The sequence below is a fragment of the Oncorhynchus masou genome, chromosome 29 (assembly GCF_036934945.1).
Source record: "Oncorhynchus masou masou isolate Uvic2021 chromosome 29, UVic_Omas_1.1, whole genome shotgun sequence".
NCBI classification, from domain to species: Eukaryota; Metazoa; Chordata; class Actinopteri; order Salmoniformes; family Salmonidae; genus Oncorhynchus; species Oncorhynchus masou.
In genome coordinates this window covers 80,578,679-80,603,866 of record NC_088240.1, presented here as the reverse complement: position 1 = coordinate 80,603,866, position 25,188 = coordinate 80,578,679, and the positions used below count along the sequence as shown (strand labels likewise).

The following is a 25,188-nucleotide window of genomic DNA, read 5'->3' as shown; positions in this document are numbered from 1 at the left end:
TGTCCTTCGCTGTCCTCCGCTGTCCTCCGCTGTCCTCCGCTGTCCTCCGCTGTCCTCCGCTGTCCTCCGCTGTCCTCCGCTGTCCTCCGCTATCCTCCGCTATCCTCCGCTATCCTTCGCTATCCTTCGCTATCCTCCACTATCCTCCACTATCCTCCACTATCCTCCACTGTCAAGTTGTGTCTTCAGGCCAACAGTATAACTAGTGTGACCTAACCACAGTGCATCTGTATTCGTCAGTTCAGTAGAGAATCCCACAGACAACAGGAACATGATGAACACATACATCTGCCAAGGATAAACCTCCCAAACTGTGTGTGTGTGTGTGTGTGTGTGTGTGTGTGTGTGTGTGTGTGTGTGTGTGTGTGTGTGTGTGTGTGTGTGTGTGTGTGTGTGTGTGTGTGTAGAACAGCACGGCTCAATTAAAGGTTGTTAATACAGACTGCCATTTCTGATAGCTGTCTCTGGTATGATGTGGTGTCAGCCAATCATGTATTAACTACAATCTCAGAAAAAAATGTGTCTATCTAAAACCTAAAAGGGTTCTTCGGTTGTTTCCATACTTGAGCCTTTGAAGAACCCTCTTTGGTTTCAGGTAGAACCATTTTGGTTCCAGGTCGAACCCTTTTCGCAGATGGTTCTACGTGGAACCAATAAGTGTTCTACCTGGAACCAAAAGGGATTATCCTATGGGGACAGCTGAAGAACCCCTTTGAAACCCTTTTTTCTAAGAGCGTAGGCTAGAGGAGTTTAGCACTACAGTACCAGCCATGCCAAGACTCAAGATATCAAGGTGAGGTCAGTCTGATAGCAGATATGACCGTGTCTGGGCACTAAACCTGTAGACATCCAGAGTCAAATAAAACACATTTGAAATTGGACTATTTTACTGCAGTATAGCTCACCTTTGACTCCATAACCTTTCAATGCTGTGCCAAGATACCTGTTTGGTCCTCTCTCACACACACACACACTGACACACACATACTGTACAAACACAAACACATGACTGTCCTAACTGGAAACATGGTCATCTCTGGGAATAAGACCAGGGGTTACTATTTCAGTGGAAACCTGAGACCTGACAGAGACTCATTGTCTGTGTGTGTGTGTGTGTGTGTGTGTGTGTGTGTGTGTGTGTGTGTGTGTGTGTGTGTGTGTGTGTGTGTGTGTGTGTGTGTGTGTGTGTGTGTGTGTGTGTGTGTGTGTGTGTTTCAGAATGTCTGTGGCTGTCTGAGTCACATTGTGTTGCCACTCTAAGACATCGACCATATCCGATTTCTTTCTTTCCTTCTGTGGGATGATGGGAAATCAATACTCAGCATTCTGGATGAGGTTGTGACCAGGTCACTATGTTTAGGCTTGGTTTTGAGAAACACACACAGACACATGCTCACGCACACACACGTAAACACACACAAATACACACTTAAACACGCACGCACACACACAAATAGATACATGTTTCAAAAACAACTATAAGCACGCATACACAGATTCCTTTGCACACTAACATCAATTATGTTTGGGCTTGGTTTTGAGAAATGACAACACACACACATCCACCCACACACACACTTGGATGCAGCCAGCCACACCTCGCCATCATAGATTACATATCAGCCCATCTGGGATCACTGAGGCTGTTGATGAACAGAGGACTAAACCAGGAGAAGAGAAGGATAGGAGGAGAGAGGGGGAGAAGGGGAACAATAGATGAGGGGGGAGAAAGAAAGAAAGAAAGAAAGAAAGAAAGAAAGAAAGAAAGAAAGAAAGAAAGAAAGAAAGAAAGAAAGAAAGAAAGAAAGAAAGAAAGAAAGAAAGAAAGAAAGAAAGAAAGAAAGAAAGGGAGTTTTAGAGAGAGATGTAGAGATGTGATACTAGGTTAGAACAGTTTAGGCCAAAGAGTCCAGAGGAGAGGAAGGACAGAGAGCAGAATGAACAGATGAACAGAAAAGCGAAAGAGAGACAGCAGGTAGGAGAGAGAGAAAGAGATAGCTGAAGATGATAATGAAGCCAGGTGTATAGCTGAATGAGTTAGTGACAGGATCCCTCTCTAGATGCTGCCAATGATGACTTTGGTAGGAGGGATGATCTAAGTGCTTTAGTGGGGAGGTGCACAGCTACGAAGGACAACAGAAGGGAAGTGTGCCTGTTGAATGGGTTAGTTAATGATTGGTGTGTGTGAACAAAGACACAGCATTGAGCCAGAGGGGTTCAGTTTGTTAACTCAGCCATGTAGACCCTTTGGTTATACCATATAACCCATACTGACACACACAGGAAATGCTTTGTGTGTGTGTGTGTGTGTGTGTGTGTGTGTGTGTGTGTGTGTGTGTGTGTGTGTGTGTGTGTGTGTGTGTGTGTGTGTGTGTGTGTGTGTGTGTGTGTGTGTGTGTGTGTGAGAGTGTGTGTGTGTATGTATAGGCTTCCAGTTAGGCATTATGTGTGTCAGTAAGTATTACTATTTGCCCCCTGCAGAATGCCATGTGGACACATGGAGCACTATTGAGCAGGAGTGTCCCTCACAGCGGGTGAATTGGGACCACCTGTATGCAGATGAATAGGGCTGAATGGACCAGAGGGGATTCCTTTGTCCTGCCAGAAAAGGAACAGCTTGCCGGAGTGTGCCGATATGAGACAGGGTCAGGGGATAAAGACAGGCTCTGAAAATCTGTTGGGATCACTGAGTGACATCTTCTATCTGTCCAATAGTGCTGATATGTGAAGAAAAATACACTGTACGGTAAAACTTGTAGAAGGATGTACAGTAACATACATCTCTCTTTACGATGTCCGTAAGATGTTAGCTAGAGTCCTTGTTGTATTATTGTAATAGAGCAGGACAGATGTTGGAGTGAGATGGAGAGAAACGAAGGGAGATGGAGGATTCCAGCCAGTGAAACAGAGGCTTGGGGGTAAAAGGGGGAGTGTGATAGAGAAATAGAGAGAAGGGGACATGGGTAGACAGAGATGTGATTAAAAGATAACAATGTGAGCTCTTTCAATAACAATAAAACAGCTCCAGGGAGAAGAGTCCTGCCCCAACTATAGTAGTGTGTGTGTGTGTGTGTGTGCGTGTGTGTGTGTGTGTGTGTGCATCTCTTTCTCTCTGCACCATCCCTGTTCTTCCCATGTTACATGGTATGTATGTATTTGTCTTTCTACCCTCCCATTCTCTGTTTTCAACCCTTTCCATGACTCCTTTCTCTGTTGTCTTTACTTCACCCCACCTTGTCTTGGTTTCTATTACAGCTTTATGTTTTCCATGTCTCTTTTACTTCAACACACCTTTAGTGGAAACACACCTTCTATTCATTACGCCAATGTGTGTACGTGTGTGTCGGCTGAACATCTGGACATTTTAAGAGAACTACATCAGGCAGCCCCTCGGGCAATGACAGGGTGAGAGGAGGGATAGAGAGACGGGGTGAGAATCTGAGGGAGAGTCCCTATTAGCGGCTAGATGATGCCTCTGATTCCATAATATTTATTTTGTCTACTTGGTAGGTCCTCGACCTCTCTTTCTCTCCCTCTGTCATTCTAGGAAGAACACAACATTCAGTACCATTTAATCCTATTTTCCATATCCCCTAACCCTAGCTCCTAACACTAGTTCTGACCTTAACCCCCCCAGAAATAGCATTTGACCTTTCTCTCTCTCTCTCTCTCTCTCTCTCTCTCTCTCTCTCTCTCTCTCTCTCTCTCTCTCTCTCTCTCTCTCTCTCTCTCTCTCTCTCTCTCTCTCTCTCTCTCTCTCTCTCTCTCTCTCTCTCTCTCTCTCTCTCTCTCTCTCTCTCTCTCTCTCTCTCTCTCTCTCTCTCTCCTCTCTCTCTCTCTCTCTCTCTCTCTCTCTCTCTCTCTCTCTCTCTCTCTCTCTCTCTCTCTCTCTCTCTCTCTCTCTCTCTCTCTCTCTCTCTCTCTCTCTCTTATTAACAGGAAGGTCTTCCCTCTCTGTTGGCTGTGGGAGGCTGGAGTTACAGGCATCATCTGGAGCACTGTGACATAAGGACCGAACCTTGCCATTGAAGATGGCGTGTGTCGGCCGGGACGGAAGTGTGTGTTCAGGAGATTCCATCCCACGGCTGCAACAGCAGAGGAGGTGTTTAGGATGCAGGATGTGCATCTCTGTGCGCGTGTGTGTGTGTTGTATTGTCTGTCAGAAAGCCAGGGGCAAGTGTGTGCTTGCCCAGCCCAGCCCAGCCTGGGGGCAGTTCAGACAGACACCTGTAAACAACAGGTGTAGACTAACAGTGAAATGCGGACTTAGGGGCCCTTCTCAACAATACAGAGAGAATAATAGAACAATAATAACACAAAGCATAAATACACAATGACTAACGATAACTTGGCTATATACACTGTGTACCAGTACTGACTAACGATAACTTGGCTATATACACTGAGTACCAGTACTGACTAAAGATAACTTGGCTATATACACTGAGTACCAGTACTGAGTCATGATAACTTGGCTATATACACGGGGTACCAGTACTGAGTCATGATAACTTGGCTATATACACTGAGTACCAGTACTGAGTCATAATAACTTGGCTATATACACTGAGTACCAGTACTGAGTCATAATAACTTGGCTATATACACGGGGTACCAGTACTGAGTCATGATAACTTGGCTATATACACTGAGTACCAGTACTGAGTCATAATAACTTGGCTATATACACTGAGTACCAGTACTGAGTCATGATAACTTGGCTATATACACGGGGTACCAGTACTGAGTCATGATAACTTGGCTATATACACTGAGTACCAGTACTGAGTCATAATAACTTGGCTATATACACTGAGTACCAGTACTGAGTCATAATAACTTGGCTATATACACGGGGTACCAGTACTGAGTCATGATAACTTGGCTATATACACTGAGTACCAGTACTGAGTCATAATAACTTGGCTATATACACTGAGTACCAGTACTGAGTCATGATAACTTGGCTATATACACGGGGTACCAGTACTGAGTCATGATATCTTTGCTATATACACTGAGTACCAGTACTGAGTCATGATAACTTGGCTATATACACTGAGTACCAGTACTGAGTCATAATAACTTGGCTATATACACGGGGTACCAGTACTGAGTCATGATAACTTGGCTATATACACTGAGTACCAGTACTGAGTCATAATAACTTGGCTATATACACGGGGTACCAGTACTGAGTCATGATAACTTGGCTATATACACTGAGTACCAGTACTGAATCATAATAACTTGGCTATATACACTGAGTACCAGTACTGAGTCATGATAACTTGGCTATATACACGGGGTACCAGTACTGAGTCATGATAACTTGGCTATATACACTGAGTACCAGTACTGAGTCATAATAACTTGGCTATATACACTGAGTACCAGTACTGAGTCATAATAACTTGGCTATATACACTGAGTACCAGTACTGAGTCATAATAACTTGGCTATATACACTGAGTACCAGTACTGAGTCATGATAACTTAGCTATAAAGATGGCAGGGAACACGGCCCCTGTAATGTACTGGAGTTGCAAGCAGTTGCCATACCAAGCGGTGATGCAGCCAATCAAGATGCTCTCAATGGTGCAGCTGTGCAACCTTTTGAGGAGCTTAGGGCCCACTACAAATCTTTTCAGGCTCCTGAGGGGGAAGAGCCATTGTCGTGCCTTCTTCACGACTGTGTTGGTGTGTGTAGACCATGTTAATACCTTATTGATGTAGAGGATCCTGAAGCTCTCCACTCCACTACAGCCCTGTCAACGTGGATGGCGGCGTGCTCGGCCCTCCGTTTCCTGTAGTCCATGATCAGCTCCTTTGTCTTCCTAACGTTGAGGGAGAGGTTGTTGTCCTGGCACCATACTGCCAGGTCACTGACTTCCTCCCTATAGGCTGTCTCATTGTCGTATGTGATTATGCCAACCACCTTCATGTCGTCAGTAATCTTAATGATGGTGTAGGAGTCGTGCCTGGCCACGCAGTCATGGGTAACAGGGAGTACAGGAGGGGACTAAGCACGCCCGCCTGAGGGTCATCGTGGCAGATGTGCCTACCCTCAAATCAAATAAAATTTATTTTTCAAATCAAATTTATTTATATAGCCCTTCGTACAACAGCTGATATCTCAAAGTGCTGTACAGAAACCCAGCCTAAAACCCCAAACAGCAAGCAATGCAGGTGTAGAAGCACGGTGGCTAGGAAAAACTCCCTAGAAAGGCCAAAACCTAGGAAGAAACCTAGAGAGGAACCAGGCAATGTGGGGTGGCCAGTCCTCTTCTGGCTGTGCCGGGTGGAGATTATAACAGAACATGGCCAAGATGTTCAAATGTTCATAAATGGCCAGCATGGTCCAATAATAATAAGGCAGAACAGTTGAAACTGGAGCAGCAGCATGGCCAGGTGGACTGGGGACAGCAAGGAGTCATCATGTCAGGTAGTCCTGAGGCATGGTCCTAGGGTTCAGGTCCCCCGAGAGAGAGAAAGAAAGAGAGAAAGAGAGAATTAGAGAGAGCACACTTAAATTCACACAAGACACCGAATAGGACACTGACCCTTGCCCCCCGACACATAAACTACTGCAGCATAAATACTGGAGGCTGAGACAGGAGGGGTCAGGAGACACTGTGGCCTCATCCGAGGACACCCCCGGACAGGGCCAAACAGGAAGGATATAACCCCACCCACTTTGCCAAAGCACAGCCCCCACACCACTAGAGGGATATCTTCAACCACCAACTTACCATCCTGAGACAAGGCTGAGTATAGCCCAAAAAGATCTCCACCACGGCACAACCCAAGGGGGTGCGCCAACCCAGACAGGATGATCACATCAGTGACTCAACCCACTCAGGTGACGCACCCCTCCCAGGGACGATATGAGAGAGCCCCAGTAAGCCAGTGACTCAGCCCCTGTAATAGGGTTAGAGGCAGAGAATCCCAGTGGAAAGAGGGGAACTGGCCAGGCAGAGACAGCAAGGGCAGTTTGTTGCTCCAGAGCCTTTCCTTTCACCTTCCCACTCCTGGGCCAGACTACACTCAATCATATGACCCACTGAAGAGATGAGTCTTCAGTAAAGACTTAAAGGTTGAGACCAAGTTTGCGTTTCTGACATGAGTAGGCAGACTGTTCCATAAAAATGGAGCTCTATAGGAGAAAGCCCTGCCTCCAACTGTTTGTTTAAAAAATTCTAGGGACAATTAGGAGGCCTGCATCTTGTGACTGTAGCGTACTTGTAGGTAGGAGCAAGCCCATGTAATGCTTTGTAGTTTAGCAGTAAAACCTTGAAATAAGCCCTTGCTTTGACAGGAATCCAGTGTAGGGAGGCTAGCACTGGAGTAATATGATTATAGTCAGGATTCTAGCAGCCGTATTTAGCACTAACTGAAGTTTATTTACTGCTTTATCCGGGTAGCCGGAAAGTAGAGCATTGCAGTAGTCTAACCTAGAAGTGACAAAAGCATGGATTAATTTTTCTGCATCATTTTTGGACAGAAAGTTTCTGATTTTTGCAATGTTACGTAGATGGAAATGCGATCCTTGGAATGGTCTGGAAATGTTCTTCAAAAGAGAGAACAGGGTCCAGAGTAACGCCGAGGTCCTTCACAGTTTTATTTGAGACGACTGTACAACCATTAAGATTAATTGTCAGATTCAACAGAAGATCTCTTTGTTTCTTGGGACCTAGAACAAGCATCTCTGTTTTGTCCGAGTTTAAAAGTAGAAAGTTTGCAGCCATCCACTTTCTTATGTCTGAAACACATGCTTATAGCGAGGGCAATTTTGGAGCTTCACCATGTTTCATTGAAATGTACAGCTGTGTGTCATCTGCATAGCAGTGTATGTTAACATTATGTTTTCGAATGACATCCCCAAGAGGTAAAATATATAGTGAAAACAATAGTGGTCCTAAAACGGAACCTTGAGGAACACCAAAATTTACAGTTGATTTGTCAGAGGACAAACCATTCACAGAGACAAACTGGTATCTTTCCGACAGATAAGATCTCAACACCTGGGTGCTTCCCGTCAGAAAGTCCAAGATCCAGTTGAAGAGGAAGTTCCATTTTATCAGATGAATTCAGGAACATAGTTCAGTCTGTGCTGGCGAAACAGTCTTGTAACTTAGTGTTCGCTTCATCAGACCACTTACGTATTGAACTGGTATTTCCTATGTGAGTTTTTGCTTGTAAGCAGGAATCAGGAGGATAGAGTTCTGGTCCGATTGGCCAAACGGAGGGCAAGATAGAGTTTTGTATGTGTTTCTCTGTGTGGAGTAAAGGTGGTCTAGAGTTTCTGTGTTTCTGTGTGTGGGGTAAAGGTGATCTAGAGGTTCTGTGTTTCTGTGTGTGGGGTAAAGGTGATCTAGAGTTTTGTATGTGTTTCTGTATGTGGAGTAAAGGTGATCTAGTTTCTGTGTTTCTGTGTGTGGAGTAAAGGTGATCTAGAGTTTTGTATGTGTTTCTGGGTGTGGAGTAAAGGTGATCTAGTTTCTGTGATTCTGTATGTGGAGTAAAGGTGATCTAGTTTCTGTGATTCTGTGTGTGGAGTAAAGGTGATCTAGAGTTTTGTATGTGTTTCTGTGTGTGGAGTAAAGGTGATCTAGAGTTGTTTTGTATGTGTTTCTGTATGTGGAGTAAAGGTGATCTAGTTTCTGTGTTTCTGTGTGTGGAGTAAAGGTGATCTAGAGTTTTGTATGTGTTTCTGGGTGTGGAGTAAAGGTGATCTAGAGTTTCTGTGTTTCTGTGTGTGGGGTAAAGGTGATCTAGAGTTTCTGTGTTTCTGTGTGTGGGGTAAAGGTGATCTAGAGTTTCTGTGTTTCTGTGTGTGGGGTAAAGGTGATCTAGAGTTTCTGTGTTTCTGTGTGTGGGGTAAAGGTGATCTAGAGTTTCTGTGTTTCTGTGTGTGGGGTAAAGGTGATCTAGAGTTTCTGTGTTTCTGTGTGTGGGGTAAAGGTGATCTAGAGTTTTGTCAAGAGTTACACAGGTGACATGCTGGCAAAAATGAAGTAAGACAGATTTCAGTTTCTCTGCATAAAAATATTACAATTCTTCAGGTCCTGTTGACAGGATGGTCTGGAACGGGGCTTGTCTAGTTTGTTCTCTGGTGATTGGTCATTTACCAATAGAACAGAGCCTGTCTAGTTTGTTCTCTGGTGATTGGTCATTTACCAATAGAACAGAGCTTGTCATGTTTATTCTCTGATGATTGGTCATTTACCAATAGAACGGAGGGTACAGGTGTTTATTTGTCTCCTCAGGGTGCCCACTTGTTTGCCTCTTTTGCAGCGTCTCTTCCTCTTTCGAGTCCCGGGATTAGGGCCTGGTCTGAGCAGTATGTCAACAGCTGCCAACTTGTTGAAGTAGACATCTGAATCCAAATGGAAGTTAGGGATCACTGTTCTGATGTCCAGAAGCTCTTTTCAGTCATAGGAAACTATGTCGAAAATAAAGATTCACCCCGTGTATATAGCCAAGTTATCATTGACTATCCACTGCAGAGCCATCTTCATTAACCTTCACACACACACACACACACACACACACACACACACACACACAATGGAGTTCTGAGCCTGTTCACCGGACCGTGTCCTGGTCCCTGCCCCCTGTTGGTCAGCCCCTGAACCCATGGAGGCCTGGACTAGCAGAGAACATAGTGTGTTTGGCACATGTACTAATTTATTCATTCTTGCTTGATTTCTGCAATGTGCTCATTTTTGTTTTTTTAGTGGCACAAAAGAAGTGGCTAAAAATGTGGGATATAAAAAGGTGGGCTATACTGTATTATAATGCATTACTTTGAGCAGCTTTGTGTTGCTAATTTACAGTCAGTGTGTGCCTGCAGACTATATGGCTACAGGGGACCCAGAAGATTAGCTACACAGATAACATCTTAATGATTCAATAGGATAACATCTGACTGATAGACACAGTCACAGATCAGCTCTCCTAGAACCTTTAGGTAGACTTTTACATTACATTAGATTCACTTATTTTCTAAAGAGTACCATAGTATTTTTATTTCACATTTTCATGTTGTTGAATATGTGAGCCTATAATTAATGGGGGGGGGTCAAGTTTATGGTCACAAAAACAGAAACACAAAAACTATTTTGAATGCATTTCAATGTCACAAAAATAGCGATAGGCCTATATATTTCTGTCCATGGCTTTGATAATATCATATAGATTGGATAAAGTGTTCATGGCGTCTCTAGTTAAATAGTCAGAGCAGCGTGGCGTTTTTCCCGCTGCTATTGGCTATACAACCAGGAGAGGCGTGGCTCCGTTAGACAAAACAGTCAACGCGCCTCGGACTGAACCATACAAACCGCTGTTAAACTCAATAGAAGGAAGTCTCAACCCTAGAGAAAGCAACAGCTATAGACCAGCACCCTTATCATACAGTTCTTTTGACAGTGTGCACAGACTTATTCTGCAATAACTGACAGTATTTGTTGGTGTTGGTGTTCTGGTCCAAAATCAGCAGCTATGGATTTGGTGTGGCTGGTGTGTTTGGCTGTGAGCTTCGGAACCTGGTTCGCCTCTGCAGAGAGACATAGCGTCTTCTGGAATAACACAAACCCAAAGTAGGTGTTCTTAATCTCTTTCTCTGTGTGTGTGCGTATTTTGGTGTAGCACACATTAAAAGTGTGTGTGTGATTTCTGTTTACGCGCACCTAGTGCTCAACTCACTTTGAGAATGATTATCTGACACTACACCAGGCCACCTTAAATACACTTTCTGTCATGGGATAAACACTGTTTGTCTCATCCACTCAATGGATAGCCTACGCGCTGAATTTCCTCGGTTCTTTAACACACACGGCCTGGTTGAATCAACGTCGATTGCACGTCATTTCAATGAAATGTTGAACATCTGGATTTTGTTATTGCTTTTATTTCTTCCACTTGTAGGATATTAGGTGAAGGATGTGTGACTTGTTGTATTAGCTGTCTACTTACTCTTTTAACCAGGTAACATAATTGTAATCAGGCTATGGGAGGCCAATCGCGCAGCGGGGCATAAACAGAGAACAAGGGGAAGATTGGGAGACAGATGGACAGACAGAATCAACCATATATATATGATCTCGATACATAGACAGACTTCCTCACACGGCATAAAAATAAAGCCTGACATGAACCAACTCGACCTGAGTGTCTGAATATAGACTGTATGTCTGTGTTTCACTCTAGTGGTGCTGTTGACAGTCTGACACTTCAGCTCTACAAAGGGGGAAGGGGGGGGGGGTGAGATGTCCCATGCTGATTGATTTGGGGTCAGAAATTGTAATGCTACCCTGCCACTCAGTGGGATCAATGGAGCTTGACAGCGTATGTGAGGCCGTGTAATTTATTGAGCTTTTAGCACAGAGCTGAAGATGGTGAGAAAGAAGGCTGGATTGTTTTATAGAGAAAATGGACAAAGACTGAGGGGTCACGGTTTCAGCCGACTGGGTCGACGTTATTGTACCTTAATTCGATTTGCACTTTGTCTCTGTAGCCTAATTCAATGATGATGACAGAACACTAAATTAGATGTCCTATGAAATGGGAAAGACATTGGTTTTGTAATTTAATTAATGACATGAGCACAGGAAAATATTGTTGACGAGTCATACCGTGTCATGCGTCGTGACGTAATGGGTTTTGTCGGTGTGAGTCAGTCGTGTACTTTACCTGTTCTGTACGCAGGTCTGACTTCACCTGGGTTTGTTGGTGTGACGGCACAGACGGTGCCTCGAGCACAAGGAACACGACTTCTGTTGATCAGGTGATATGAGGAGGAAGAGAAGGACATCTGAACCAAACTCTTAGTCCATAATGACAAAAGAAAGCAGTTATAGAGGAGAAATCGGAGCTTCAGAGTTGTAGGTCAAGTGAGAATTGCTATGAATGCAGAGAAATACAGAAAGAACATTTGAGGGGCAGTGTTCTGTGTGTGTGTGTGTGTGTGTGTGTTTAACTATACTTGTGCGGACAGGAAGTCCCCACCAGAATAGTAAACAAACGACCAACTGGGGACATTTTGTTGATCCCCACAAGATCAAATGTTATTTCTAGGATTAGGAGCTAGGTTTAGGTTAGGGTTTAGGTTAGGGTTGGGGGTTAACCTTGTCCCCACAAGTTTAGCTGTACAAGACTGTGTTCTTTAATCCGGCTCTGGACTACACTCCCACTCTAACACTCCCACTCTAACACTCCCACTCTAACACTCCCACTCTAACACTCCCACTCTAACTTGTGTTGCATAACATGATCATCAACAACAACAACAACAACAACAATCATCATGTACACTAATCCTTTTCGTAGCAGACTAAAGATAGACTAACACTTAACCAGACAGAGATGTTCACACACTGTTCACTAAAGACCGATAGACTCACACTGATAACTATTACTCATGATACAAGCTCTACTCACACATTCTGTACTGCATATGTCTCACACACACTTTTTTCCCCCAGAAGTCTTTATCTAAAGTCTCTGAAAACCTCCAATTGGAACTCAGTGAATGTGGTTTTCAGAAGGAGAATAATCAGTGTTAAAAATGAAGACTTAATCCTAGTCTGGCCCGTACCCACCTGCTACTGTTACCACATGTTTACTGTATAATCGCTCGTCCTTCTCTTTAATCCCTCGTTCTCAGTTTCCATCTTTCTTTTTCAACTTTCTCTTTCTCTCTGGGCAGTTCTCAGTCTTCTTTCAGCCTGAAAGCCCAATCTGGTCCCTCAACTGTCGTCCCACTTTACACTGTGTCTCAACCACCTGATTCACTCCCATGTGATCAATCAGTCAGACTGACAGCCAGTGAATCACTGAGTTTAATTGATTCTAATTGATTCCTGGCTGATTGATCTGAGGCGATCAGGTGTAAACTGATGTTTACTGACTGACTTCAGATGTTAAAACACAGATCGCTCAGTGAGTGTGTACAGTTGTCAGTCTCCAACTTGACTGGTGCAGAAACTGGTTTTTCGGTGTGTGTGTGAGAGACTGGGCTTGTTTCGACCTGATCCAACAGCTTAATCATTAGTTCTGGCGTAATGCCTTGTTACTGGAAGGTTTTGTTGTTTTTGACTGAGGGTGAGTGTGTAGTGTTGCCTGAACTCCAATGTCAGAGAAAGGGAGGGGCCCTGCATGTAGGCGATATTACGGAGCACTGGTAAATCAGTGACCCACACACACACACACACTCACTCTCTCTCGGGGCAGGAGGGAGGAGTTGGGTGTTAATATTAGTAGCAGCCAGCATTCCACACTTCCCCTGTTACTATACTCAACTCTGTCAGCTGTGTTCGACCCCCCCCCCCCTTTCCTTCCTTCTCTCCCTCCCTCTGTACCTGTCTGTTCCTCTCTCCATCGCCACTCCCTCTTCTCCACACCAGCTGCGTCTTCTCCAGCTTGTTATTGCCTGACCACCTCTATCACTCTCTCTGTTTCCATGAGTTCATCTCTACCACATATTCAAGTATTCATGTTCTCCTCTCCTATATAGCTATACATTTCCAATCCTCTGTCTTTTGTCTTTCTCTCTCATGTTGTTGAGGTGTTGGGCTTGTCTGAACAGATATGTCCTAGAGGAAGAGGTTTAGGGTTGTGGTGGCTGGTGGCTGGTGGGGGAAGAGGGTGGTGTGGTTGTAAAGTTAAATGTGTGATTTTCTTCTCTGTTGTAAAGCTCTTCTTTCCTCAGGCTACATTCCCCTCTCTCTATTCTGAAACCCTCCTCTCTCTCTCTCTCTCTCCTTCTCCCCTCTCTCTATTCTGAAACCCTCTCTCGCTCTCTATTCTGAAACCCTCCTCTCTCTCTCTCTCTCTCTCCTTCTCCCCTCCCCTCTCTCTATTCTGAAACCCTCTCTCGCTCTCTATTCTGAAACTCTCCGCTCTCTCTCTCTCTCTCCTTCTCCCCTCCCCTCTCTCTATTCTGAAACCCTCTCTCGCTCTCTATTCTGAAACTCTCCGCTCTCTCTCTCCTTCTCCCCTCTCTCTATTCTGGATCCCACCTTTCAATTCAAGGGGCTTTATTGGCATGGGAATCATGTTAACATTGCCAAAGCAAGTCTCTCTCTCTACCACATCTGTCGCTCTGGGTCTCTAATCCTACAGCAGAATGAGGGGGAAATACACGCGCACACAGATTACAGACGATCTGAGCTGTAATCTGACTAGCTGACCTATAGACACGAAAATCGTCATTGTCATTCTGCTGCATTTTATATTTAGAATAGATTATATCCCTGTTATATCTCTGGCGTAACGTGTGTGTGTGTGTGTGTGTGTGTGTGTGTGTGTGTGTGTGTGTGTGTGTGTGTGTTTGTTAGTCAATCTGAAGCTCCTTAAATATGTAGAGGAACATATCCTACAGAGAACAATCAGTTAAAGGAGCCAATAGGGTAGCTCCAGTCAGTCAGCTACACAGCGTATAGTTCTGTCCATTCAATCACATCTAGGCATATAGCCTGTTTCCTGCTGACATAACAGCTGTCTTACCTAACACTCTCTCACACACATTATCATGGATGTAACATAAAACGCTTTGCCGTGTTTAAATGATGTATATTTTTTTAATACTTTAATTAGCACCACCTCGGCCCCCTTCCATCTCAACTCTTCCTCTCTGCTCCTTATCTATGGTCCAGACTTCCTCTCTCTCTCTGTTAGTCCCTCTCTTTCTCACAGACCCTGCTCTGTTTTCCTGAGTAGTTTTCCACACAGATCACAGCAGCTTGCTGTGTCTCCCCACTGTTACTGTTTGACTCAATTCTACAGGACTGAGGACTGCTTTATCCTCACGTTATCACATTGTGTGTGTAGGGTCATGTTTGTGTGTCCAGTATCATCTCATGTAGTGTTTCAGAGATGGCTCTCTGTTGCCCCCTAAGGGCCAATTCCAGTCTCAGGCCTGTCTTTCTATCTTTCTATCTTTGAAGCAGCCTGTCGTGAAGAGCTCTGATATTATGTTACCTTTTTAAGAGCAAGGGGAGAATAGAGGAATGAATGGAGGGAGAGGGGGATGGGTTCATTAAGAGAGCATAAAGGGGAGAAAGACGGACGGATGGGACATGGCTGGAGGGAGGGGAGAAGGTTGTGTTGACATTTTTAAATGCTCTCAAACCCTGCAATTCCTTATAAAGAATCACACATGCGATGAATGGGTGGTGGTAGTAATAATTGGAGTCTGGATGTGATAATGGGGGTTGGGACAGAATGATTAGACTCCTGTTATTCTGATCTGTTGGATCGTGACAGACTGAAGAATGACCTCTTTGGAACTCTCCTCTTGGGAGAGAATGTGGGAGATTAGAGAGAGAGATTAGAGTGTTCTAGAGGTTCTACTAGGGGAGTTAGTGTATAATACTGTATTAGTAGATACAACTCAAAGATTACAACTGACAGGCCTATATCCTCTTGAGTTGAGGTGTGAATGTGGGATACCACAGTGAATTAATAGGGTCATTTATACGCCTGTGTGTGCAGATTTTATAGTTGTATGGTGTGAGAGCATTCTATTCCACAGACTCTCACAAACCCCAGAAGCCCTGTCATGACATTCCTCGTGTGTGTGTTGCCGACTATCTGTGGAGTATATGGTGGGTTTTGTTAACAGTGCTGACTCTCCTTCAGGCCCGCTGTGTGTGTATGTGTGTGACTAGAATCTCCCTTGCTGAGTCTGACTCTGAACTCTAACCCCTGTGACCTGCCTGACAGTTTGTAACATTCCCCAAAGAATGAGAGCAGGAGGAGACGGGGAGAAAGAAGAGCATTTTTGGTTGTGGGTTTTTATATGGAAAACACAGGAGGGATGGTAGGGAGAGATGGGCCTTTAAGTAGGGTTGAGAAGAGAAGAGAGGGATGGGATGTGATAACAGCAAGAGATGAGGAGAGGACTTCAAAGCTGTTGAGAACTTAATGAGGTGTTAAACAACTCACCCAAATCACCCTACTGTCATAACCACCTACCACACTCACACTCAAAGCAAACACACACACACATCTGTGACGCAGTAGCTGCAGCAGCAGCTCTGAGAACTGTTCAGTTCAGAGGAGAGGTGAAGGGAGACTACCTTCCACCCTGGCTGTTTACACACACCTCAGTGAGACACACACACACACACACACCTCAGTGAGACAAGTAGGCTCTGCCCCGATAAACAGATGTGCTTGGGCAGTGAGGCGGCCTGAATTCTGGTATTCAGAGAACCGCTCTCTCCCTCACACACGTGTAGCTATCACATTAACGCAACTCTCACTCTCCTGTGAACTGTCAGAGTAGAAGGACAAAGGAGAGAGAAAGACGATACTGTTCGGAGGGAGGAAGGGGTGCTTGTGTTCCAGTTGTGAGTCTGGCCCTGTGTCAACTGGCTTCAATCAGCTGAACTTCTCCCAGATCCCTAGGCTGAGATTGCACACACAGACACACACACTCACACAACCCCTCCCATTGATAAGTACGGCCGTCAACGTTACTGTAAATCTAGCTTCATCATGATTATTGTACAGAGTAAATTCATGGGCAACATGGACCACGTAGCTACTATGGCTCTCAGCATTTTGCACAACACACCTCACCTTATCACATCTACATCAGCCTCTACTAGTGAGCAGAGGACACTGAGCACAGCCTTGGGGATAGAGGGGGTGAAGGATGGGGGGCAGACTGGAGTCTAGTCAGCTCCAGGGTTTATGTCTTTAGGGGGAGGAGTAGTTACACCCTATTCAGAACCCCTCCTCCCTTTGTGGGCAACAGCTTGGCCCCAGACCCCAGATAGCTTTTAATTAAGTAGGAAGAGCGACAAAGGGAGATCTGAATGTGTGTTTGTGTGGAGTGACAGATTAGCAACAGAATATGTGTTTTGACAGCGTTAGACAGGAACATGTTTTTAAGGAGAAGCTGTGATTAGTGTGGAAATCAGGTGGATTCCATTCAGTTAGGAAAGTCTCTTTACTCTATCTACTGTAGCAGTGCAGTTCTCTCGTGCCCGTTCGTCTCAACCCTGTCATTACCAGTCTGACTCAAAGAAATAAGAAAGGAACACAGATTTGTTTGTCAATTAAGCGCTTGAACCGCAGACCGGTGTGTGTGCATGCGAAGGCTAAGCCAAAGATATCATCCTGTTTTGAAGTGGTGTGAGAAAGAGGCTAATCTAGCTATTAGCCCTGGCTAATGAGCCTAGGTACGGGCTCTGCTAACAATACATGTTGTGACAGGCAGGTTACTCTCGCTAAGGTCTCTCTCTCTCTCACACACACACACACACACACACACACACACAGTGGCAGGGGGGTTAGAGACCCACATGGAGCCAGTGTGTCTGTCACTTAAGGACAACATCAACAGTAGAGAAAGGAGGGATGTAAGGAGGGAGGCAGGATGCAGATACCTCCTGTTCCAGGCTTTGATGTTTGGACACACACTAACACAACATAAACATGTATGAACTGGGTTCTTCACACTGTCTCTCTCACACACAAAGCTAGTGTATACATTACTATGAGCCCTTCCTCCCTAATTAAAGTGCCACCAGCTGCCTGTGATACAGACGCTCTCTCTCTCGTGGCACAGAACAGAGCCACACACCCAGAGTATGTGGCAGGGTGTTTGTGCTGTGGCCTGTGTGGATATCTGTTGAGCCCAGGGCTGGGAACCAATGAGACTCTGATGTGCATATTCTACTGATTACATCCTCAGGGATAACAAGCTCTTACCCACAAACTCAAACCTCTCCAAGAAGAGTGTGTGTGTGTGTGTGTGTACCCTGCCAGCACCACTGACTCCACTCGCCAACACAACTCATAGTCCCTGTGTGAGCTGAATCCTAATAGGCCTGGAGGACAGCTGGAAAGCACTGTTTTAATTTGATACCCAGATACAGCACTTTGTTTCTTTCATCTCTCTAACTTTCCTTCCTACCAGAAATATACGTTCCACTGCTCTACCCGATATTCTAGGGTTTATTTCATGAGGTGTGTGTGTGTTAGACATGTGTCCTTTCACGTGTATACCTCAGTAGATTGGAGGGGTTGACTGGAGGGTGGGAGGGAGGGAGGACGAAACAACCACCACCACGACAACAGTTCAAATCTAGAACTGAGATGGAGGGAAAGCTTCGAGTCATAAAGTTAAGGGAGGGGGAAAAGGAACAGAAAGAGAGACTGTCTCCACCTCCCTCAATATTGCACACTGCCCTAACCCATCTGGACAAGAGGAATACCTATGTGAGAAATGCTGTTCATCGACTACAGCTCGGCATTCAACACCATAGTACCCTCCAAGCTCATCATCAAGCTCGAGACCCTGGGTCTCGACCCCGCCCTGTACAACTGGGTACTGGACTTCCTGACGGGCCGCCCCCAGGTGGTGAGGGTAGGTAACAACATCTCCTCCCCGCTGATCCTCAACACTGGGGCCCCACAAGGGTGTGTTCTGAGCCCTCTCCTGTACTCCCTGTTCACCCACGACTGCGTGGCCACGCACGCCTCCAACTCAATCATCAAGTTTGCGGACGACACAACAGTGGTAGGCTTGATTACCAACAACGACGAGACGGCCTACAGGGAGGAGGTGAGGGCCCTCGGAGTGTGGTGTCAGGAAAATAAACTCACACTCAACGTCAACAAAACTAAGGAGATGATTGTGGACTTCAGGAAACAGCAGAGGGAACACCCCCTATCCACATCGATGGAACAGTAGTGGAGAGAGTAGCAAGTTTTAAGTTCCTCGGCATACACATCACAGACAAACTGAATTGGTCCACTCACACAGACAGCATCGTGAAGAAGGCGCAGCAGCGCCTCTTCAACCTCAGGAGGCTGAAGAAATTCGGCTTGTCGCCAAAAGCACTCACAAACTTCTACAGATGCACAATCGAGAGCATCCTGGCGGGCTGTATCACCGCCTGGTACGGCAACTGCTCCGCCCTCAACCGTAAGGCTCTCCAGAGGGTAGTGAGGTCTGCACAACGCATCACCGGGGGCAAACTACCTGCCCTCCAGGACACCTACACCACCTGATGTTACAGGAAGGCCATAAAGATCATCAAGGACATCAACCACCCGAGCCACTGCCTGTTCACCCCGCTATCATCCAGAAGGCGAGGTCAGTACAGGTGCATCAAAGCTGGGACCGAGAGACTGAAAAACAGCTTCTATCTCAAGGCCATCAGACTGTTAAACAGCCACCACTAACATTGAGTGGCTGCTGCCAACACACTGACACTGACTCAACTCCAGCCACTTTAATAATGGGAATTGATGGGAAATAATGTAAATATATCACTAGCCACTTTAAACAATGCTACCTTATATAATGTTACTTACCCTACATTATTCATCTCATATGCATACGTATATACTGTACTCTATATCATCGACTGCATCCTTATGTAATACATGTATCACTAGCCACTAACTATGCCACTTTGTTTACATACTCATCTCATATGTATATACTGTACTCGATACCATCTACTGTATCTTGCCTATGCTGCTCTGTACCATCACTCATTCATATATCCTTATGTACATATTCGTTATCGCCTTACACTGTGTATAAGACAGTAGTTTAGGAATTGTTAGTTAGATTACTTGTTGGTTATTACTGCATTGTCGGAACTAGAAGCACAAGCATTTCACTACACTCGCATTAACATCTGCTAACCATGTGTATGTGACAAATAAAATTTGATTTGATTTTGATTTGATATTTATTTTTCATGGAGGGAGGAAGAAAGAAGTAGGACGAGACAAAATCAGGGGTGAAGAGTCACTAGAGGAGTAAAAGCAGTCACACACACTGACACTCCAACAGGTGCAGAGGGAAAGAAAGATGATAACTAACCCACTCAAATGACTTGTGTAGGAAGGGAGAGAGAGAGATTAAATGACTTGTGTAGGAAGGGAGAGAGAGAGATTAAATGACTTGTGTAGGAAGGGAGAGAGAGATTAAATGACTTGTGTAGGAAGAGAGAGAGAGAGATTAAATGACTTGTGTAGGAAGAGAGAGAGAGATTAAATGACTTGTGTAGGAAGAGAGAGAGAGATTAAATGACTTGTGTAGGAAGGGAGAGAGAGAGTAAATGACTTGTGTAGGAAGGGGGGAGAGAGAGAGAGAGAGAGAGAGATTAAATGATTTGTGTAGGAAGGGAGAGAGAGATTAAATGATTTGTGTAGGAAGGGAGAGAGAGATTAAATGACTTGTGTAGGAAGGGAGAGAGAGAGTAAATGGCTTGTGTAGGAAGGGAGAGAGAGATTAAATGACTTGTGTAGGAAGGGAGAGAGAGAGAGAGATTAAATGACTTGTGTAGGAAGGGAGAGAGAGATTAAATGACTTGTGTAGGAAGGGAGAGAGATTAAATTACTTGTGTAGGAAGGGAGAGAGAGATTAAATGACTTGTGTAGGAAGGGGAGAGAGAGATTAAATGACTTGTGTAGGAAGGGAGAGAGAGAGATTAAATGACTTGTGTAGGAAGGGAGAGAGAGATTAAATGACTTGTGTAGGAAGGGAGAGAGAGATTAAATGACTTGTGTAGGAAGGGAGAGAGAGAGATTAAATGACTTGTGTAGGAAGGGAGAGAGAGATTAAATGACTTGTTTAGGAAGGGGGAGAGGGAGATTAAATGACTTGTGTAGGAAGGGAGAGAGAGAGATTAAATGACTTGTGTAGGAAGGGAGAGAGAGATTAAATGACTTGTGTAGGAAGGGAGAGAGAGAGATTAAATTACTTGTGCAGACAGCGCATGTACATGACAGACAGAGAGACAGAAGGAGAAACTGTCACTCAATCTATTCTCCATGGACACAGCTGGACAGTGAAACTCTACTCTTAAAACAACATGAGTGGAACGCTCCAGAAAACAGATGAGGGATCGGCAGAAAGAGTGTAGGTGTGTAGTGGTGTGTTCTTGTCTAAATAAATATATCAAACAAGTTCAGCCAGTGACTCCTGATTGGCTACTCAGTAATTCTCCTTGTCTGGGTGACAGGTCTACACTAGGACTCACGCAATCACACACACATGCCGCAGGTGCAAACACACACACACACATTTATGATTGTCCGTGAGTGTTTATTATGAGTGTGTGTTTATGATTGTCCGTGAGTGTTTATTATGAGTGTGTGTTTATGATTGTCCGTGAGTGTTTATGATTGTCCGTGAGTGTTTATGATTGTCCGTGAGTGTTTATGATTGTCCGTGAGTGTTTATTATGAGTGTGTTTATTATGAGTGTGTGTTTATGATTGTCCGTGAGTGTTTATGATTGTCCGTGAGTGTTTATGATTGTCCGTGAGTGTTTATTATGAGTGTGTGTTTATGATTGTCCGTGAGTGTTTATGATTGTCCGTGTGTGTTTATGATTATCCGTGAGTGTTTATGATTGTCCGTGAGTGTTTATGATTGTCCGTGAGTGTTTATGTATGTCCGTGAGTGTTTATTATGAGTGAGTGTTTATTATGAGTGTGTGTTTATGAGTGTGTGTTTATGATTGTCCGTGAGTGTTTATGATTGTCCGTGAGTGTTTATCATTGTCCGTGAGTGTTTATGATTGTCCGTGAGTGTTTATGAGTGTGTGTTTATGATTGTCCGTGAGTGTTTATGATTGTCCGTGAGTGTTTATTATGAGTGTGTGTTTATTATGAGTGTGTGTTTATTATGAGTGTGTGTTTGAGTAAGTCAGTTCTTCCATGTGTGTTTGTTCATGCGAGAGGAACAGCCCACCCAAACATGGGCTCAACTCTGTCATCTGGCTGGGAATGGGCTATGATGATATTTCATAATGTTGCGTTTGTTCCTTCAGTCGGTCAGAGACGACTACTAGATGTAAGGTCATCTATAGATGATAGCCAGCCATGTCACTAACCACCTTTCTCTTCTCTCGCTCCCTAGTTTCCTATGGGATGAGTACACAGTGGAGGTGAAAATCAACGACTACCTGGACATCATCTGTCCTCACTACACACGCGGGGAGCTGCCGTCCCAGGAGGCCGAGCGGTACGTGCTGTACATGGTGGAGAAGGAGGACTATGAGGTGTGTAAGCCCCACTCCTTCGACCAGCTGCGTTGGGAATGTTCCCGGCCCTTCGCTGCCCACGCCCCCGAGAGGTTCTCCGAGAAGTTCCAGCGCTTCACCCCCTTCACCCTGGGCAAGGAGTTCAGACATGGAGAGAGCTACTACTATATCTGTACGTGTATCAATACTGTAGTAGTACTACACATCAACTAATACCACTACTATCTATGTGCAGTACTTCTGAATGAATACCACCACTTAACTGTACAATAGACTACTCTAACACAATGCTTGGGTATTTGTACTAAACATCTCTTCTCCCTCTTCAGCCAAGCCGCTGCATCACCACGGCCAGGAGTGTCTGAGACTGAAGGTGGATGTGGTTGGACCTCATGGTGAGCTCCATTCCCCTGTCTCCATCAACATGCTATTAGCCTCTGTTAGCTTTAGCCTTTAGAGGGTTTTCCTACGGTAGCATTAGCTTCCGTTAGCATCAATGGCTAGGCTTAGTGTTCCCCATATTCAGTGGTGTTCCTGTTGGGTGTTCATACAATCAAGTTCTTACCAATGACTTCTTGTCTTCTACAGGTTCTGGGAAGGCCAAGGCTGACAAAGACAAGGATGGAGCGATGGAGGAAGCGATGGATGGAGGAAAGGGAAAGATGGGGGGAGGAGGAGGAGGAGGAGGAGGAGGAGGAGGAGGAGGAGGAGGAGGAGGAGGAGGAGGAGGAGTGCACGAGCCCTCCAACAGGCTTCCAGCCGGTACGTCTCCCTTCTGTCCATCCAGTGAGACAGTCAGATGTACAGTAGAATTGTTCCACTTGTTTCTGATAATAACATGTTCTCTCTCTCTCTCCAGATGACCCAACTGTGTTGGAGCCCAAGGTTCAGAAGAGTGTGGGTAGTTCAGGTGTTCAGCTGGTCTCCCTGTCGGTCTTCTTCACTCTGTTCCCCGTCCTACTATCCCTGTTACTATATTGACTGAGTTAAAGACCTAGCTAGAGACACTGTCAACCCAATGCTGGACATTGGCACAGAGAAGATTTTTATAGATATTTTTATATTTGCAACTGGACTGAGCTGCTGTGTGTGTGTGTGTGTGTGTGTGTGTGTGTGTGTGTGTGTGTGTGTGTGTGTGTGTGTGTGTGTGTGTGTGTGTGTGTGTGTGTGGAACGTGGATCGTTCCTTCAGAAAATACTCTTGAAGATCATAGTCTCTGGATGTTTTTCTACATGTTTTTGTAAATGAAAGAGGATGGATGCTATTCCCCCTTTTTTCTCCTTTTCACTCCATTTGATCTGTATGGACACTTGGAAACCCCACTGACTCTGGAACAGATCTAACTGGAAATGTGATGTACTAATCATTATTAGAAAACTGACAAAGGGATAACTGTTTTCATGATTTCCCTGAATTGAATTGTAACAGTGATATACACTGAGTGTAAAAAAACATGATCAGCACCTTCCTAATATTGAGTTGCACCCCCTTTTGCCCTCAGAAAAGCCTAAATTCGTCAGGGCAGGGACTCTACAAGGTGTCGAAAGCGTTCCACAGGGATGCTGGTCCATGTTGACTACATTGCTTCCCACAGTTGTGTCAAGTTGGCTGAATGTCCTTTGGGTGGTGAAGGATTCTTGATATACACACAGGAAACTGTTGAGCGTGAAAAACCCAGCAGTGTTACAGTTCTTATATCCCATTTAGCAGTTCTTGACACACTCAAACCGGTGTGCCTTGTACCTACTACCATACCCCGTACAAAGGCACTTCAATATTTTGTCTTGCCCATTCACCCTCTGAAAGGCACACATACACAATCCATGTCTCAATTGTCTCAAGGCTTAAAAATCCTTATTTAACGTGTCTCCTCCCCTTCATCTACACTGATTTGAAGTGGATTTAGCAAGTGACATCATAGCTTTCACCTGGTCAGTCTGACATGGAAAGAGCAGGTGCTTCTAATGTTTTGTACACTCAGTGTATAATGTGGGTACATATTCTTGGTTCAATCTGAAATAGTTTGAGCCAAAGCCTACAGTAGTCCTCTGAAACGGCCTCATGTTTCCTCCTCTACATGTAGAGACTATTGATGTATATAGATGTAAATGTATTAACTGACCTTCCTCTAAGAACGGTTCATGTCTTGTTTAGTGTAGTAGATACTCAGGTCAATGGGGATGTTTCTTCTTGACATGTCACTAAAATCAAACTAAAGTGTATTTGTCACGTCCACAGGATATAGCAGGTGTGAAAAGTACAGTAAAATGCTTACTTGCAAGCCCTTCCTCAACAATGCAGTATTCAATTATAATTCACTGTACAAAACCCAATGATGTGATAGATGCATACTCTAAAGCACAGATTAGCACACACTAGAACAAAACACACATTCTATGTTGTAGATATACACATATCTACATAACCAGATCCTCTGTCATTGAGATGGTACAACAGCTTCTTGTGAACAAATTGGGATTGTTTTAGTCATTGCTGGTTTGCTTTTGTATGTCTTTATGGTTTAGTGTTGAACAGATGTGTGTGTGTGTGTGTGTGTGTGTGTGTGTGTGTGTGTGTGTGTGTGTGTGTGTGTGTGTGTGTGTTTATAGGAACGGGATGGAGGGAATGGGAGTTGAGGGGGAAGGAGGAGAGCAAAGCGCTAATGACAGGATTCTGAGTGGGTGTTGTGATTGCATGACGGCTGGGTGCTGTGCTTCCTTCCTTTACTGATGGTCATTCATCGCATACTCTGATATACTGTAAACAACGTCACACAAACAACATAACCGGTACACTGGACATTATGGTGTGTGTACAGCACAGTAGGTTGGTGGCACCCTAATTGGGGAGAACTGACTCGTGGTAATGACGAGTGGAATCGGTGGAATGGTATCTCATACATAAACACATGGATGCCAGGTGTTTGATGCCATTCCATTCGCTCCGTTCCAGACATTATTATGAGCCGTCCTCCCCTCAGCAGCCTCCTGTGGTTTACAAGTGTTACACAAAATGCAAAGGAAATCCCTACATACAGACACTATTGTAATTTGATTTTGTAAATGTTTGTATGGAAAATGTGTACATAGGAAAAATATGGGAATAACAGCATTTGTTTAAAATGTGTGAACTTTAATGTAATTAAAAAACAGTGATATAATAAA

General features: G+C 44.6%; 1 protein-coding gene across 1 annotated transcript; it reads left to right on the top strand.

Annotated features, from left to right (window-relative positions):
- The first annotated feature begins 10,348 nt into the window (after nucleotides 1-10,348).
- Nucleotides 10,349-25,188, top strand: LOC135520716 (ephrin-A1-like). The gene is made up of 5 exons (XM_064946475.1): nucleotides 10,349-10,601; nucleotides 21,901-22,196; nucleotides 22,354-22,419; nucleotides 22,613-22,786; nucleotides 22,884-25,188. The coding sequence occupies exons 1-5, from the start codon at nucleotides 10,504-10,506 to the stop codon at nucleotides 23,003-23,005; spliced, it is 756 nt and encodes a 251-aa protein (XP_064802547.1). The 5' UTR covers nucleotides 10,349-10,503; the 3' UTR covers nucleotides 23,006-25,188.